General features: G+C 50.5%; 1 protein-coding gene across 1 annotated transcript; it reads right to left on the reverse strand.

Annotated features, from left to right (window-relative positions):
- Positions 1-373: 373 nt before the first annotated feature.
- On the reverse strand, positions 374-8536 carry LOC136540745 (homeobox protein BEL1 homolog). Its single transcript, XM_066532761.1, has 5 exons — positions 8385-8536; positions 7495-8235; positions 6374-6771; positions 1753-1813; positions 374-1339 (listed from the first exon to the last, which is right to left on the reverse strand). Exons 2-5 carry the CDS (start codon positions 8122-8124, stop codon positions 635-637), a joined length of 1794 nt encoding a protein of 597 aa, XP_066388858.1. The 5' UTR covers positions 8125-8235; positions 8385-8536; the 3' UTR covers positions 374-634.
- Between the last annotated feature and the right edge of the window lie 8306 nt (positions 8537-16842).

Below are 16842 nucleotides of genomic sequence, written 5' to 3' on the forward strand. Positions count from 1 at the left end.
AAAGTGTGCAAAAATCGTGAAAAAATGCTGCAACCATAGAGTGAGGGTGTGTGTGGCTGCCGGTGTGTGTGGCTGTGTGGCTGCCCCGGCCGACGCAAAGTGTGTAAAAATCGTGAAAAAATGCTGCAACCATAGAGTGAGGGTGTGTGTGGCTGCCGGTGGGGACCTCCTCGGTTAAAAAAAAATTGCTATTTTTTGGCCCTTTTTCGTGGTTTCTGAAAATTGATTTGTAGAAGCGCCTCTACAAATCGATTTATAGGAACAACCTGAGAACCGCCCCTACAAATCAGTGATTTTTAATCACCCTTTCATAGGAAGGCTAGCAAAACCACCCCTACACAGCCGCCGCTAAAAACAATGGCAATCTCCGAGCTAGCACCAAAGCGATACACTGACACATATAGACCGAGACACCCTGCCAAGAATTGAAGGGAGAGGAATCTAAAGTTCTAAACCCTACAAAAATCCAAAGCGCACAAGCTGCGCGAGCGCCATGCGCCCATGCCAATGTCATCCGCTAGCTGCTGCCGTTGGCACATCCCCGTCAAGCGGCCGCGTGAACCTCCAAAGCAAATTAAAGCACTCGACCGGCTCTGATCATCGCGCGGTCCGTCCCTTTGCCATGATAATGCGATCAGCCGGCCAGGTCGTGGAGGAGCTGGAACCCGGTGGCGGCGCTGAGGCCCCGGTGGTAGTGCGAGGAGGCCACGCCGTCGCCTTGCATGCTGGCGGAGAACTGACCGTGGTGACCGTGTTCGTGGGACGGGTGCACGGCGCCACCCGCGACTATCTGCTGCTCGCCACCGCCTGCCATGAACAGGAACTCATGCGCCGCCGACGGAGCGGCGGCGAACGCGATGTTCACGCAGCCGTGCGGGTCGTCCGCGTGCTGCTGCAGCCCGAGCGTGAGCGACACGCCGCCAGAACCACCGCCACCGAACCCGCCAGCTGGCCCGCCGGCCGCGGCGGGGTCGTCGTTGTATGCGTCGAAGTCGAGGTGGTCCATCATGCCAAAATTGATGCTGCTAATCTGCTGCTGCTGGTCCTGCCTGCTGCTGCCGATGCTGACGACTGAGGCTAGCGACCCGGCGTCGTGGACCAGCTGCGCCCGCGTCGGCTTCCGCTCGCCGCCGCCGCCGCCGTCCACGCCACTGGCGCCCCCGTGCCCCAGCTGCTGCTGCCCTAGCTCCGAGGCGTAGCTGCTAGTGTTCACGCTGTTGTTCGCGTTGCTGCAGGCGCCGCCGCCCTCCTGCTGCGGGTCCTTCATCTCCTCCGAGTACATCTCCTCCACCATCGGCTTCCACAGCCTGACCCTCGCGTTGATGAACCAGTTGGAGACCTGCATGCCAGTGCACGCACCACACCACGCACGCGGTGGGCGCGCAACAGAGAGCGGTTGATTAGACTCTTTCCTTCCTGTCGCACGAGAGGAGAGGACAGCAGACGCGCACGACTCCGACGTGGTACCCGATCGATGGGGCACCCACGACGCCGGCCGGCCGATGCGTGTGCCATCAGTTTTGGTTTAGTGGGACATTAGAACACGGACAGCATATTGCAAATGCAGGTATGCTTAGCGATGCAAATAAGGCAAAATGATTATGTGGTGTACCACTGCTGCCGAGCGGCATCTAGTTAGTTGTTGGGTAGGAACTGGTTAGCATTAATCTACGGACTTTGTTGGAAAGTTGATGATCGATCAGCTGATCGATGACAAACTAGTATAGATATCGAAGAAGCAAGCGTACGTACTTGGCTGCGTGATAGGCCCGTCTGGCGCGCCAGGATGTGCTTATCCACGTCGCTTGGATACCTGGATAAGAGAGGATACACACCAGCTAGGGGCATTAGTTTGTCTTCCATCGTATAGGATAGGATGATGATGTGTGCTAGTCGTGCAGTTTGGAAAGAACAAAAAGAAGAATCCATTAGCACGCAGTGTAATGTAACATATATATTGTTATACGATATCTAGAGATATTGATGTATTTGCTAAAAAAAGATATTAATGTAAACTATTTTTTTTTCTCGAATACGCAAAAGATTTGTGCATCATTGTATTAAGAAGAAGAGTTTAAACAAACATACAACACGCTTGTATGGAGCGCCGAAGGAAGTCGACCTAACACAGCCAAAGCTGGACCATCCTAACGAAAGACCTCATATTTCGATATTACAAAAAAGGAAACAACCAATATCAACGCAGCTTTGTGACCAAGGTGGCCTTGCGTCTTCGCGGCTGCCTAGACGGTGCCTTTCCAACGGCCAGAAAGAGCTCGTCCAGCGCCTCGGCTTCGGACGCAGTCAGGTTGTCGTCAAAGAGCCTGTCAAAGGTCTTCAACTCCGAAGCGGATGGCACAGATGGATCCTTGGTGTAGCCCATACACTGCATGATTAACATCTCACCTTGCTTGGAAACTGGCACTCAGGAGAGGCTCTGAGCCGCCAACCGCCTGCTCCACCACAGCAGTATTGGCTTAGCAGGAGGCTGCTTGGGAGGCTCGCGAATCAGCGGAGAGTCCCTCTTATGCGTGATATTGCTGATAAAGTTGTCGAGGCGTCGTTTGGCGGAGTCGGCATTGTCCACCGCCTGGTGGGTAACCCTCGGTGGTGAACTGGGAAGGCCATCCACTGTGAGGTCAAGCGTGTGTGTCGTCGGTGAGTCCACCGCCCACTAAATGGGGCGCGACGGTGGTGTTCGCAACTCACCGGAGACCACTGCCGAGTCCCGATCCTCCAGCTGGGGGCTACCACTGTCGGGGCCACAACCGGAAGCTGGGGGTCACCGAAGTTGAAGGGAGGCGCTCATGGGAAGGCCAAGCGTCGATTGAACTGCCGACAAGCGAGCCTACAAACTCCTCAACCATCGGGTCCTTCGAGATGTCGCGATCATGCGTGGCGCCCGGGTACCGCGTGAGCATCAACGGGTCAGGCTCAATGATGCCTGTCGCGTTGGTCGGCCCACCGTGCCATGCCTGAGCACCAGCGGCGGCCGAAGTGAAGTCCGGTGTCGCTTGGGCGGCCCCTATCGACCGGCCATGACTATCGGTGGCGACAGTCGTTATCGTAGCGGTGTTGCCCCCCTTCTGTCGGCGCCGATGTCTCTGATGTCTCCGCCATCTATACCGACCGCCGCCGTGCGTAGTCACACCTGGCACAGCTGTAGCCGCACCTGGCACAGCTCCAGCCACGCTCGACGTGCCGCCCTGGGTACACGGCTGGTTGCCCAAGGTACGCTCATGGACTGGGTGTCATTGCCGGCCTTCTAGGGCATCGACTGTGCCAGAGCTGGAAGGAGGCACCTTCCGCTGCTGCTTACAATCCCGCGCGAGGTGTCGGAACCCCTTGCATCGAGGCAGCGTGGGGGCAGCTTGCAGGTTGCCACCCTATGCGCGGTGGAGAGACAGTTGAGGCACTTCCCGTGCAGATCCGCCAGATAGCGGGTAGGGGGCCGCTGGTTCACCGATGCAGTGCTGGTGGGGTGAGCCCCTCCAGCACCGCTTAACGACCCCTGCGACAAGACCTCACGCCAGCCGTCAGCGTCGGTAGCAGAGATGCGTTGGCTGGCAGAGCCCTATCCGTGACGTCCGAGTCGTTGCCGGGTTGGGACGCGGCCATCCAGGGGCCAAGCAGGCAGGCTATGCACCAGCTAGGGGCGCGGCCGTGGCCGGCGTGTCCTGCGACTGAGCCACCCATGCACAGCGCCAGCACCAGTAGCACTATTGTGTGCACCTCCTGCGACGTTGGCTAGCCAGGCTCCCTCAGCCATGGGGTGCCTGCCCCGCTCAGCAGCAGCATTGCCACGAGAGCCTTTGACGATGAGGCGCGGCTTGGCACGCTCCAGCAAAGGCGACGTCCAGAGCTGCGACCGTTGGCGGACTGCGTTGAGGTAGGATGTTGGGGAGCTGACCGACGACCTCTACGCGTCGGAGTCATCAAGGTCCTTAGAAGCCCAACGACGAGCCTTGGAATGCCCCATCGAGCCGTCCCCAGGGTGGAAGAGGGAGGCGAGGTGGGATAGAGAGGACGGCGTGCTGGGTGTAGAGGGGTAGACGAGTAAGATGTTGAGCCCTGACGTCGGAGTAGGCCGCTACGGTGAGCTGGGCGCCGAGGCATCCTCGACGAGGACCAGCGACCCGTCCTCCATCTGCGGCGACTCGAGCTGGGCGGCGGCTTTCTCAGGTGACGTTGGCGGCGGTGTGGCCTCCCGACGAACAGCGGAGGTGCCCGCACCCGGCCCAGCGGCCACAGCACGTTTGTCGGTCGCAGCGTTGATGGCCACGGCAGCAGCAGCCTCCACCGGTGTCGAAGGGGGCGGAAAGGGTGGGCCCTTGGCTGCCGGTGACCCAACGCCCATGGCTGGCAGATCTCGGACGGTGCCGACATGGTCAGAGCCCCTGGAGCGGCAGGAGGAAGCGGGGTCCAGTAGCTGCGGCGCACCACGAGGTGGCTTTGCAACGGTGGGCAGCGCGGGCCCAGATCCACACCATCTAGCCAACCCTACGCCGGTGTACGAGGCGGGTGAGGGACCGGCGCTCTTGGCATTGCTGAGGGCGGCACGGGCCCCTCCGTTGCCGACAGCGGCGAGGCGGGGGCCAGGGAGGGAGAGGGCGCCGCCGGCGGTGGAGAGGCCGCCGGATGAGGAGGAGGTGGGCGGGGAGCCGGGCTCCCCTGCACGCGATTGTCGTGCGGACGAGGAGGAAGGGAGGGGGAGGCGCATAGGGGAGGGCAGGGTGGTGGGGAGGGGGAGGGCGCCTGCGCCGGCAGCGGTGGCGGCTGGGCAGGCTCCAAGGCTAGGGTTCGGACATATGCTACATGGAATGTTCATACAAGACAAGTGTGGTATATATTTGATGCAGGACATTGTAACAGTAATGGAGGAGAAGAACAATATTGTATTGATTGTCAACTCGAGTGCTAGCTATACTTAACAAGCCAGTTCTTGATCAATGATGAGGGATAACCTAATAAGCACATTACATTATTGTATTCACAAAGAAATGGAGTATACCGTCCCAATATGATTTATCCATGCATGGAGATTAGTGCTGCTCCTAATTAAAGCACCATAACCATGTAATGTGGTATCTTATTTGTTTCATTGGGGATGCTAATTAATATAGTAAGAAAATAGTATTGCAACCAAGCAAGTGGCATATATATATGGGCTGGGGCTAACTAAATAGGAGTATATTGTAACCAAGCAAGTGGCATATATATATGCTAATTAATATGATATTCAGTTACAACATATTGTAAAATAAATTAAGGGTCAAAATCTATTTTATTTAACTTTTGACTGATCAAAATGAGCTTATCATTTTTGGATGGAGGGATAAGTATATATGATTCATGGATGCCGAGCAAACGAACTTTAAAAACTTTTGCACAAAAATACACAAAAGTATCATTTGTAACATGAAAATGTTGCTAATAAATTTGTCACAACAAATACATGCATTGGAAAAAAAACATAAAAAGTCTATATTTTTAATAAATTTGAACAACAAAGGTTAAAAATGAAAATGGTAAAAGGCATGCATTAGAGACCAGAATGTTCAAATTGTCAACTAGAGAAAGAACAGGAGTATTTGACTGTATCCAGTGGAAAGAAAATGTATATGGCTCAGAAAGAATGATGCCACACATAATAGAACACATGGTAAAATATTACTTAGTATGTTCCAAATTATAAGACGTTTATTTTGTTTTTTCTATAGATATATAACATTTATTATGTATATAGACATAGTGTATATCTAAGTGCACGGCAAAAACAATGCATTTTAGAAAAGCCAAAACACCTTATAATTTTGTATGGATAGAGTATTAAGAATGACAAGCACTATTTTTGGGAGTAGGATGATTCACAAGGATGACATTTATTTTGGTTTTTCTAGATACATTATATTTATTACGTATCTAGACATAGCGTATATCTAAGTGCATATAAAAACTATGTATTTTAGAAAAGCCAAAACACCTTATAATTTGTAATGGATAGAGTATAAATTAAGAACGACAACCACTATTTTTGGGAGTAGGATGATGATTCTTAGCCTTAGTTTGTTGGAAAAAAAAAATTGGGTAGGGGACTCATCATGTGGCTGTCCAGTGAACCCGCAACACAGTGGATCTTCAATTGCGATCCTGCCGAAACAATTTTGCCGAGCCTGCCACAAGTCGTCATCTGAGTGGGCAGCCGCACGGTGCCGCATACGGGAGTCGCGTACCCAATTTTTTCCCAGTTTGTTAGGGTATGACTTCTCTAGACACCGGGATGATATCTTTACCTTGTGCACCGATCCTATACACAAGCGTGCAAATTAACTGAGCAAAATGGAATTAGCAAGAGTTGGAACGATCATATTACGGGTGCAAGAAGTGCTCGAACAGCCAGGCCCGGAGGATGGAGACGGCGCGCTCCGGCAGCCCGCGCTGCGGCCTCCACGGATGGCTCTCGAGCACGCCGGCCTGGTACGCCCTGTGCTGCCTCAGGCACTGGTCGATGACCCGCAGCCTGGGGGTCGTCTCCCCCTTCCCCTTGGCCATCCCGGCCGCCGGAACGCCGTCCGCGTCCTTCTCGCCGAGCGCTCGGCGCACCGCCTGCATCTGCGCCGCCACCCCATCCCTCAGGTTCCGGAAGTGCCTGGATATCGTCCGCGACGCCAGCCTCGTGTACGCCGCCGCCGCCTGCTCCCCGGCCACCGCCTGGAAGGACCCCGCCACCGCCCTCATCTGCTCCCGGTACCTCCGGTACCTCCTCTCCACCTGCATCACCGTTAAAGTTAAGTTAGCAGTTGGCACCAACCAAATTGGACGCCATGCAAGTAATCAAGCTCTCGATCACAAACTGCAATGTAACAGTAGCTGCAAGCCTGCAACAGGCCAACAACTTCCCAGATTGATGACACTGTAGCTTTTTGCTGGTACTCGTGTACTTGACTTTGACTAGTGCAGTGATGCTGATGCACCCTGCAACTCTGCAAAACGATCAGGGTGGCTCTGGCTGCACCTACCAATGAATCGCACTGTGCAGCATATACAGGAACAGCAAGCAGGGGTAAATGTGAGAGCACAGGAGATGGGCACCGTCTGAACTCTGAAGCTAGGAGGAGAGAGAGGGAGAGTAGTGGAGCAGTGCTAGCTCTGCAGAGATCTGGGCTGCAGATGCACGGTGATGGGCACATGGCACGGCCCTACTGATCTGCGGGAGCTACAGCCTACAGGCTACAGGTTACCCTGTACAGACGCGTTGCTACACCTGCACTGCAAGCCAAGGAATGGAGGTTTCCAAAAGCAGATGGCAAGGCCCCAGAATGGTTTTCCAGGGGCAGGAGGCCAGGAGGTGTCTTCAGACAAGCCATAACTGAACTCCCGCTTGCATGCAGCTTTTTAGATTTCCAAGGACAAGCAAGGGCCTGTGCCGTGTGTGATGGTAATTGTCGCTTGATGAGGCGTGGAGAGTGATGAGCGATCAGAGAGGAGGAAGACCTCTTGGAGCATGGCGTAGAGCTTGGCCTTGAGCCTCTGCAGCTCGGACGCATTCATGGCCTGGATCTGCGCCGACGGGGCCGAGGACGAGGAGCCGACGCCGTCCTCGCTCGCTGGCTTCGTGGGTAGCTTGGAAGCAGCAGCTGTGCTGGTGGTGTCCACGGGAAGGGTGCAGAATTCTTGCAGGAGCTGCTGCGTCGGGCGTAAGAACCTGGAGCCGCGCAGGTGCCACGCGCCCTGCTGCTGTGGCCACGCCCCCGGCTGGTGCTGCCCTGGCACGCCGCCGGCGGTCCCGTGGAGCGACAGCGACAGCGGCGCCTGGAGACCCTGCCAACGGTGGTCGCCGAAGTTCCCGCCGACGGGAGAAGCGACGTCGACGCGACCGAGCGCGGCCTTGCCGTGCGCCGCAGAGGCAGCGGGGCCCGCCATCATCGCGGCCGGCGGCATGTGGACCCTGCTGGCCCCGAACATCTCCACCCCGTGCTGGTGGTGCGCGCCGTAGAGGTGAAGATCCTCCTCCCCGGCCCCGCCGACGGCGTCCACCTCCGGCACGAGCGTCGCCACGGCGCCGGCGGCCGCCGCCGCGAAGTAGTCCAAGTACGCTAGGCCAGCTGGCTCATCATGCGCCATGTTTATGTGTACTCCGGTCCGGCGGCGAGGCGGGAGGGAGTACGTGTAGCCCGCCGGCAGCCCGGTGCCGACTGCCGATGGATGGGATGGCTTGCTTCACGTTACACTAGACTGGAGACGAAAAGCTGAGCTCAGAATCGAAAGGCGGAGACGGTGTAAAGTACCAGTAAAGACAAAGGCGCCAAACGCAAGTAGCAGCGCCGACGAGGAAGGAAAAGGAAGCGAAGGAGACGCAGCGCAGGCAGCGACGACGCACGCACCTTTGCGCCGAGCAGAGGGAGAGGGAGAGTGCAGGAGGATAGGCAGCGCCAGTGCCATCACTCATATAGGAGTACACACAATCGCAGATCGACATGACGACATCCTAGCTGCGCCAGACCCAGACGACGAGACGAGAGAGCGGGTGCGGATGAGTGAAGCAGCGAACCTGTGCTGTGGTCGCTGGCTGGTGCCTGGTGGCGGTTGCAGCGTCACTGTTCCGATCGTAAGTTCCGACAGATTCTCCCGCCTGCTGATGCTGCTGTACGAGCAGTAGTGTTTACTAGTACAACACTTGGCGATTGGCCAGTGCATGACATGATGCCTCGAGATTAGTATGCAGCGATTGACCGATGATGCATACTGTAGGCTGCAGCTGGTACACGGCCCCGGTGGGGAAAGAAAAATCAGCCGAGCCGCCGACGGTGGGGCCAGGAGACCTACGTCCGTGGTCCACGGCTGCAAACCAACCGCCATTTGAAAACAGCCCTGGTGGAGGCAACGGTGGGGCCCAGCTGCGCCCTGCGCCCACGTCACTCTCGTACCTCTCCCTTGATTTTGCTTCGTCCTTAATTAATCCGGCTAAGTGCGCAATCCTTCCGCTCATTGACTTAGCTTCTCCCGTGTGCCCGTGTGAATGAAGATAATAAAGCGAGCCCTGTATATTTTACTATTCCAATCATGCATGTAGAGAGCACCTTTTGTAAGCCGAGGTAGAAACAAATCATGTACTCAAATTGTACATTGCTTCGATTTTTTATAAGTGCATAGCTTTTTATAATACACATCGATACGTGTTATATCTACCTATATACATTAAAATTATATATATCTGAAAAACCAAAAACAACTTATAGCTTCGAACAGAGTGAGTACATCTTCTCATGGCTACTACAGTCTACCACCTTAAATTTTCAGAATTCTACAATCCACTTGCTACCTTCTACCAGTATTTACCCATCATACCATCGGACCTCACGTGTTATGAGAAAAGAGACTCAATTTTTTTTATAAATTCTACAATCCACAGCTACCTTCAACTAGTATTTACCCATCATGCCATTGGATCCACGTGTCATGAGAAAAGAGACTCAAATTTTCATCATAATTCTACAATCCACTCACTACTTTCTACTAGTACTTACCCATACCATCGGACCCACGTGTTATGAGAAAAAAAGAGAGAGAGACCACATAAGCTACAATCCATATTTTCAAACACAATTATCAGCTTTTACGATCTAAGATGTTTTTTCTCGAACGTGCACGGTTTTTATTAAGCAGAAGTATAGTTTTACAAATTAAAGCTGGAACGGTAATTTTTTATTACCGAGCCAAAGACTGACAGAGATCACACAGTTGTGATTTACAGGAGAAAAAAAAACTTAGCGACCAAGTGAAGGATCAAGCCCCCTGGAGACCCAGAGCTCAGCGGCTAAACGGGTAAAGAGCGTTGTCCTCGAAGCCAGTGAGGTTCAGCTCTATGACAACCAGATCGAAGCCTGGAGCGAAGAGCGCATGAAGGGCCTCTATTTTGGAGGGCGACAACGGCGCAGCGAAGAGGGCCTTGAGACTGTCCAAAGTTATAGGGTCTGGATCCTACGGCCTATCTGCGATCCCTAGCTTTTGCTTGAGCACATTTTGTGCTTGGAGAGTCGGCTTGGAGGCCTTGGTCTTAACTGCCAGCCTCCCACTCCGACGCACCACCCTTGAAGGTGTCTTGGACTCAGCCTCGGCGTGCTGAGCAATGGGGTGTCAAGCGGGATGCATACCTGCGCCTTCAATTGTGCCAACAGGGACTGGGCCCTCGAAACGGGCGGCGCCGCGTTGTCGGCGCCAGGATGGCCAACCCGTGTTGGCGTAGAAACGGCCGCCTGATCCGCAACGCCGTGCTGTCCCATCCTTGGTGGCGTGACTTGCGGCATCTCCAGCTCAGGCGACAACGGTGGCGAAACCGTCGTTAGGGAGGCGCCCGCCGGAGTAGTGGGGCAGCAAGGCGTTGTTGGTCCTGTTGGCCAGGTCGCGACGAGTGAGGCGGTGACCTCCTCCAGCATCGCGTCAACCCACGCGGGAGGCCCCGCGCCCGCGCAGGGTTCCAAGACCAGCGGGTCCGGCTCAGGAAAGCAGGCAGCAGCAGCCGTAGAAGCTTCGCCCGGTGCTGTCGAAGCGGCCCGTGCCAACCTCCCTAGACGCCTTCGTTGTTGGTGTCACCGGCCACCGCTGGCAGTAACGACGCTGTCCGGCACGGTCTCACCAGTGCCACTTGAAGCACCGTGGTCCGCCGGCTGAGCAACAGAGCTGCTGGTGGGGTCACAGTGACCCTCCCTGGTAGCACAACCGGCTGGTGCAGTGGTTTCCGGCGCCGCAGCGTTGCCGGTGGCCTTGCCGCGGTCGACTACACTGTCGCCGTGGATGTCGGTGTTGTGTAGCACCGGCTTTGTCCGGCGTCTCGTCCGCCGCCGTGTAATCTGCTTCTCAAATTACTTAACTAAGATATAAACAGAATCTCAGAATCGAGGATTATCTTCACCTGAAGAAAGATCTGGCACCCCATTCCCATCACTAGGTAATATCCCCTAACTTTGTTGACTGGATTGCCAAAAAGTTGGTGGCTATGTACATTTCACTGCACCCAAGGCTGAGCCGATAAGATCCCTTAGTAGAGATCTGATGTTGTCGAGTGAAAGTGTGAAACCGTATAAGCCGAGTGAAATTAAGTAAGCCTAATTCCCCGCATGACATGCTCTGTTACCTGAGTAGAAACTGCTTGGATTAAGTCAACTAGATCCCTCTTGTTACTCTAAATCCATCTTCACCCAATTGTTTTCACGCATGCTTTCATCAAATTCTTGCTTTGCACAACATATTCATTCATTTTGGGATGAACATCCTTGACCACTCTCTTCTGAGAAACAATAATATGATGAGGAGATAATCAAGGAGTACGAGGAGGAAGTCTTTGGTCATACAGTTCCTAAAGCCACACCTAACTTGGATACTAGCTATGAACTATTAAGCTATATATTATTGTGCATTAGGTTGTGTAGGAGTTGTCTGACACCATGATGCATAAAGATCCTGAACCCAAGAGTCTTACTAACACGATAGGTTCGGGTCAGGGGCAGATCTATATGCATAGTAGGGGTGTGGCTGCACTCACGAAAAATGAAAAAAATAGTGATTATGATCAATTTTTCACCATATACGTACCGATACAGTAAAAATCTATGCACCCACAAGGCAAGCGCACCCCCTCGAATTTGCTCTAGCTCCACCACTTGTTCGGGTAGCTACTAATGAGTGATGCTTGATATATATATATATATATATATATATATATATATATATATATATATATATATATATATATATATATATATATATATATATATATATAGAACTACTATCCTGTAGCTGGCTACAAAATAACTTATTCTATAGCCACTTTTGAGTTACGATAATTACTATATTAATTTATGAGATTATAGTAACTCCTTACTAAGTGGTTTACTATAACGTTATGGTAAATATCCCCGTGTGTTATAGTAACCCAACTATAGTAAATATATATTGATATTATGGTAAATTAGTATATAAAATTATGGTAAATAGAGGTGGCTACAGAATAACTTATTCTGTAGCTGGCTACTGAATAGCCTCTCCCTATATATATATATATATATATCAAGCATCACTCATATATATATATATTATATATATATATATATATATATATATATATATATATAACTACTATTCTGTAGCTGGCTACAGAATAACTTATTCTGTAGCCACTTTGAGTTACGATAATTACTATGTTATTTTACGAGATTATAGTAACTCCTTACTAAGTGGTTTAATATAACGTTATGGTAAATATCCCCATGTGCTATAGTAACCCAACTATCGTAAATATGTATTTATATTATGGTAAATTAGTATATAAAATTATAGTAAATAGAGGTGGCTACAGAATAACTTATTTTGTAGCCGGCTACTGAATAGCCTCTCCCTATATATATATATATATATATATATATATATATATATATATATATATATATATATATATATATATATATATATATATATATATATATATATATATATATATATATAAAAGCGTGTTCGGCTGGTCACATTTCGAACTTATTTCGGCTAATTCAATAGTATTCTGTGAGAGAGAATAAGCTGAGACTAGACAAGGAGAACAGGCTGATAACCTTATATATTTCCCTCGTTACTGTTATCACTAATGGTCTTAAGTTGGAACATGTGATGAATGATAAACTTGAGACCAAGCAGGAAATGATCATAGTTGTTGTCGATGATATGGACCGGGGTACCTCACCGCCTATATATCAGCCCAGTATAGACAGGATGTGCCGAATACAACGACGATGAGGCCCACCAACACCAGGGTACGTCATCAGACGTGGTGGACAAGAAAACTACGAGGAAGATTTGGACATCGACTCCTATGGAGATATGATAGATTAGTTGTTATACTTTCTATGTAATCAACTAGAAAACATATTTGTAAACCGATCGGATCCTGTAACCCTAACCCCCGAACTATATAAAGAGGGGGTAGGGACCCCCACATCGGTTCAACGCAAGCTACATCAGCACCCCTATAAACTCAAGCATACGAGACAAGAGATCCTCCTCAAACTGGACGAAGGGTACCATGTACCTAAACTAGTATAAACCCTATTGACATCGTGTGCTTCGCTTCTGATTCCCTGTGCATAATACGCTGATCCATATTGCCAGAGCTAACAATTCCAACAGTTTGTGCGTTAGGTAGAGGCCTTTTGTGCACAGATTCATTACGTTTCAGATGGGTGTTGTCTTCAACTTTGACGACATTGAGAAGATGCAACCAGGGGCCGAGATCACCTTCTGTGGTCCGGACTTCGTCGTCGACTAGCTCGGGAACTTGCATCTCCAAGAAGGCGAACCACCTATGTAGGACTCGAGGACACCATGGAAGCCGGGCCTCATCTGGGCACATGAACCTCCACGCTCGGGAGGCCATCGCCGAGTTTAGTTGGGAGTACCTCCTCGACAAGATCTGGATTCTCTTCGTGGATCCGTGCTGGGTACCCGATGCAAACCCAACACCGCTACCAGACTGCATCCTGACCGGTTTCCGAATCGAGATCAGGAATGTGGCGGCTACCTGGCTTTGCCAAGCCATCGAGGTATCCCCGATCCAGATCACCCCCGTATCGAGGGTGACTGGCCAGTGCGCTGCGACTACAGTCGATTCGTCAGGATGGCAAGCATCCATAGCCTCGACAACAGGGCCACAAGAAATGACCCCATGCTCAACGCCGATCACGGTGCCGATAACTCCAACGGGGCTCCACTGCTATTGTCGACTCGGACATCTATGATGACATCATGGCCAAGTACCTTATGGATGATGACAGAATTGGAGACAGCCCGTCGCCTCTACTTGAGTGCTACATGGCTTGAAACCAAGAAGATGACTGCCACGGGAGGGAGGGATGACGTTGAGCACTCAGTATCGCACTCAGCTCCCCTCTTAATAGTACGACTATCGATCCTAAATCCGACCACATGCTCTATTATGTCTTGGCCGGCAAAACAAAATCCCTAACTTATACCTTTGCCTTGATCACCATATAGTTTTCTTTTTATCTTTCTTCTTTTTCAAGTGTGAGCTTGTTCCAATTGGATTGATCACCATTCATCCATATACAAACCTTGCTCATCACCTCGGTATGGATCTAACCTAGCTTAATGAACACTTCGCAACAGGTTAGTCACTGGTTGTCTCAATTTAAAAACCAAACATAGGGCTTTCGGTGAGGCAAGGCCAAGTGCCGCTCGGGTGCCACCGCCAATATTGGTGGTAGCATATGGTCAATATCAATATCTATTCTTCAAATTTAAGGTATTGTCTTAAAATTATTGCGCACTTATTAGTTTTACTATAGTTTGTATGATTACTATGGGTGTTTACGTTTTTTTTTTGTGCTTTTGGTCTACCGTGCTGCTAGAGTTCACCCCCACCTAGAACTTTTTTCTGGTCCGTCAGTGTTTTCCACCCAGCATGAACCTCCAAGAATGCACAAAACCACTGCATGCATGCGTAGTATGTAGTCGCAGTCGCTATTCTGGTGCCCGCCTTTTTTAACTTTTCTGATTCATGCTGGGGGACATTCATGAATCTAGTATATAGGCTGCTGAAAGCAAATGAAAAGAAGGGAGAAAGAAACATCTGATGCCCATATCGCAAGTTAGCGCTTCTGCTTCCAGCTACTTTACCAACATTAGCAAAAGCCATAGTCATCAACGAAAACGACTCAAAGCAACACGAACTTTTAATCTTGGCAGACTACGACAGGTTTAATTCCACATAATAATATATATGTACACGCCAGGATGAAAACACAGGTCGTCTATCGTATCAGTCCTCGTCAACACATACCAACCTCCCTCAGTTCCTCCACTTCAAATTAAAACTCAGTAAGAACACCTCCAGTTGAGTCCAAACGGATTGATCACTACTCTGAATATAAAAAAGCATAAGAATCAAGAGAGCAACCTAACCAATATATAAGAAAACCCTAGTAGCGTGTCACTTTCACCAAAATCTGGATTCGCATTTTTCTACATAGCTATCACCACTACTGGAGGCGGCCTCTTTGCCGAGGGCCCAGGGCACTCGGCAAAGGCCCAAAAGCCCTCGGCAAAAGCTTTGCCGAGCGCTGCCCTCGGCAAAGAGCCCTCGAAAAAAAAATTAACAGCAAAGAGGCTCTTTACCGAGGGCTATTTGTCGGGCACTCGGCAAAGCCTTTTCCGAGGGCCATCGGTGACACTCGGCAAAGAAAAGCAGCCGTCAACGGTGCTGCTCCGTTGACGGCGCCTTTGCTGAGTGTCAACAGTTAGGGCACTCGGCAAAGACATTTTTTTTTTCAAAAACTCTTTGCCGAGTGCCGCGGTGGCAAGGCACTCGGCAAAGACATTTTTAAATTTTTTTAAAAAGCTCTTTGCCGAGTGCCTCCCCAACTTGGCACTCGGCAAAGATTTTTTGCTTTTTTAAAAAAAATCTTTGCCGAGTGCAATGTCCTGGCACTCGGCAAAGTTTTTCAGCTTTGCCGAGTGCCATGATCATTGCACTCGGCAAATCAACCGAAATTGCAATTTTTTGTTTTTTGCATTCCACTGACACAAACAGTTCAAATATATATCACATGTCAAATATATATCACAAACATCACAATAATCACATATATATCACAACGAAACCATTTTCACACATTATATCACAACCACAACTCAAATAACAACATATCGCAACCACAAGTCAAATATCACAACCACAAGTCACAAATTCACAACCACAGTCCATCAAGTCCAAGCACAAGTCACAACCACAAGTGAAGCTCAAGTCCAAGCACATGACGAAGCACAACTCCTCAAAAAAGCGGCCTATGACACGATTGAAAGCATCTAGGCCCCTAGTTGGGTTTCGGTGATTAATGACAATACAAGATTACTATGACTAATGTGTATTTTGTAGAGGCAATTAAGTTAGGTCATGGTAATGGAGATCGATTGGGCAATCAAAGTTGTCATGCCCCTACGATGGAAATCGTTTCGGTTTTCAAAGGATGTACGACAAGGTTAAGGATGACTAGTTCTAAGTGTCGATTGGAGTTGGAGTGACACTTAGAGTAGTTTAGGACTTTGTTTTTCCTTTGGCCGTACTATTAAGGGGGGTACAGACGGGTAGCTTGACCTAGTTGAGTCTAGTGAGTTAGGTGTGGTGCACACTTGTTAAAACTAGCTCTAGGAAGCTCCTATGAATGCCTAAGATCCTTTGGAGCGAACTTCATTCACATATGATCGAGAGTTGGAAGTGAATGGAGGGTCAAATGCAGACCGGACACTGGCCCTGGTGCGACCGGACACTGGCCCCGGTGCGACCGGACACTGGCCGCAGGGTCCGGTCAGTTCATTTGATCAGCTGACTACGTTCGGTGCGACCAGACGCTAAAGGGGTCATGTGACCGGACGCTGAAAGGCAGCGTTCGGTCGACTCCAGTAAGGTTCCAGAGAAGGGAATCTGCGACTGGACGCGTCCGGTCAGTACTGACCGGACGCTGAGGGTTCAACATCTAGTCGAGTCCAGTAAGGTTCTAGTAAGGGTTTCATGCGACCGGACCCTGCCAGCGTCCGGTCAACTCATTTTTACTGGTGCCTTATAAATAGAGGCTCCACTCGTGTGTGGAGTTACTTTTGCTTATTCCAATAGCTGAGAAACACGTTTGTGAGTGCCAAGAAGAGCAAGGTCCTAGTGAGGTGATTGAGATTTGAGAATCCAAGAGAGTGGCCTCATTAGTGAATCAAGAGTAGCCAAGTGTGCATCCATCTTCTCATTAGGCTTCGCGTGGTCAAGTGAGAGTTCGTGCTTGTTACTCT

Source organism: Miscanthus floridulus, chromosome 1 (genome assembly GCF_019320115.1).
Source record: "Miscanthus floridulus cultivar M001 chromosome 1, ASM1932011v1, whole genome shotgun sequence".
Classification (NCBI taxonomy): Eukaryota; Viridiplantae; Streptophyta; class Magnoliopsida; order Poales; family Poaceae; genus Miscanthus; species Miscanthus floridulus.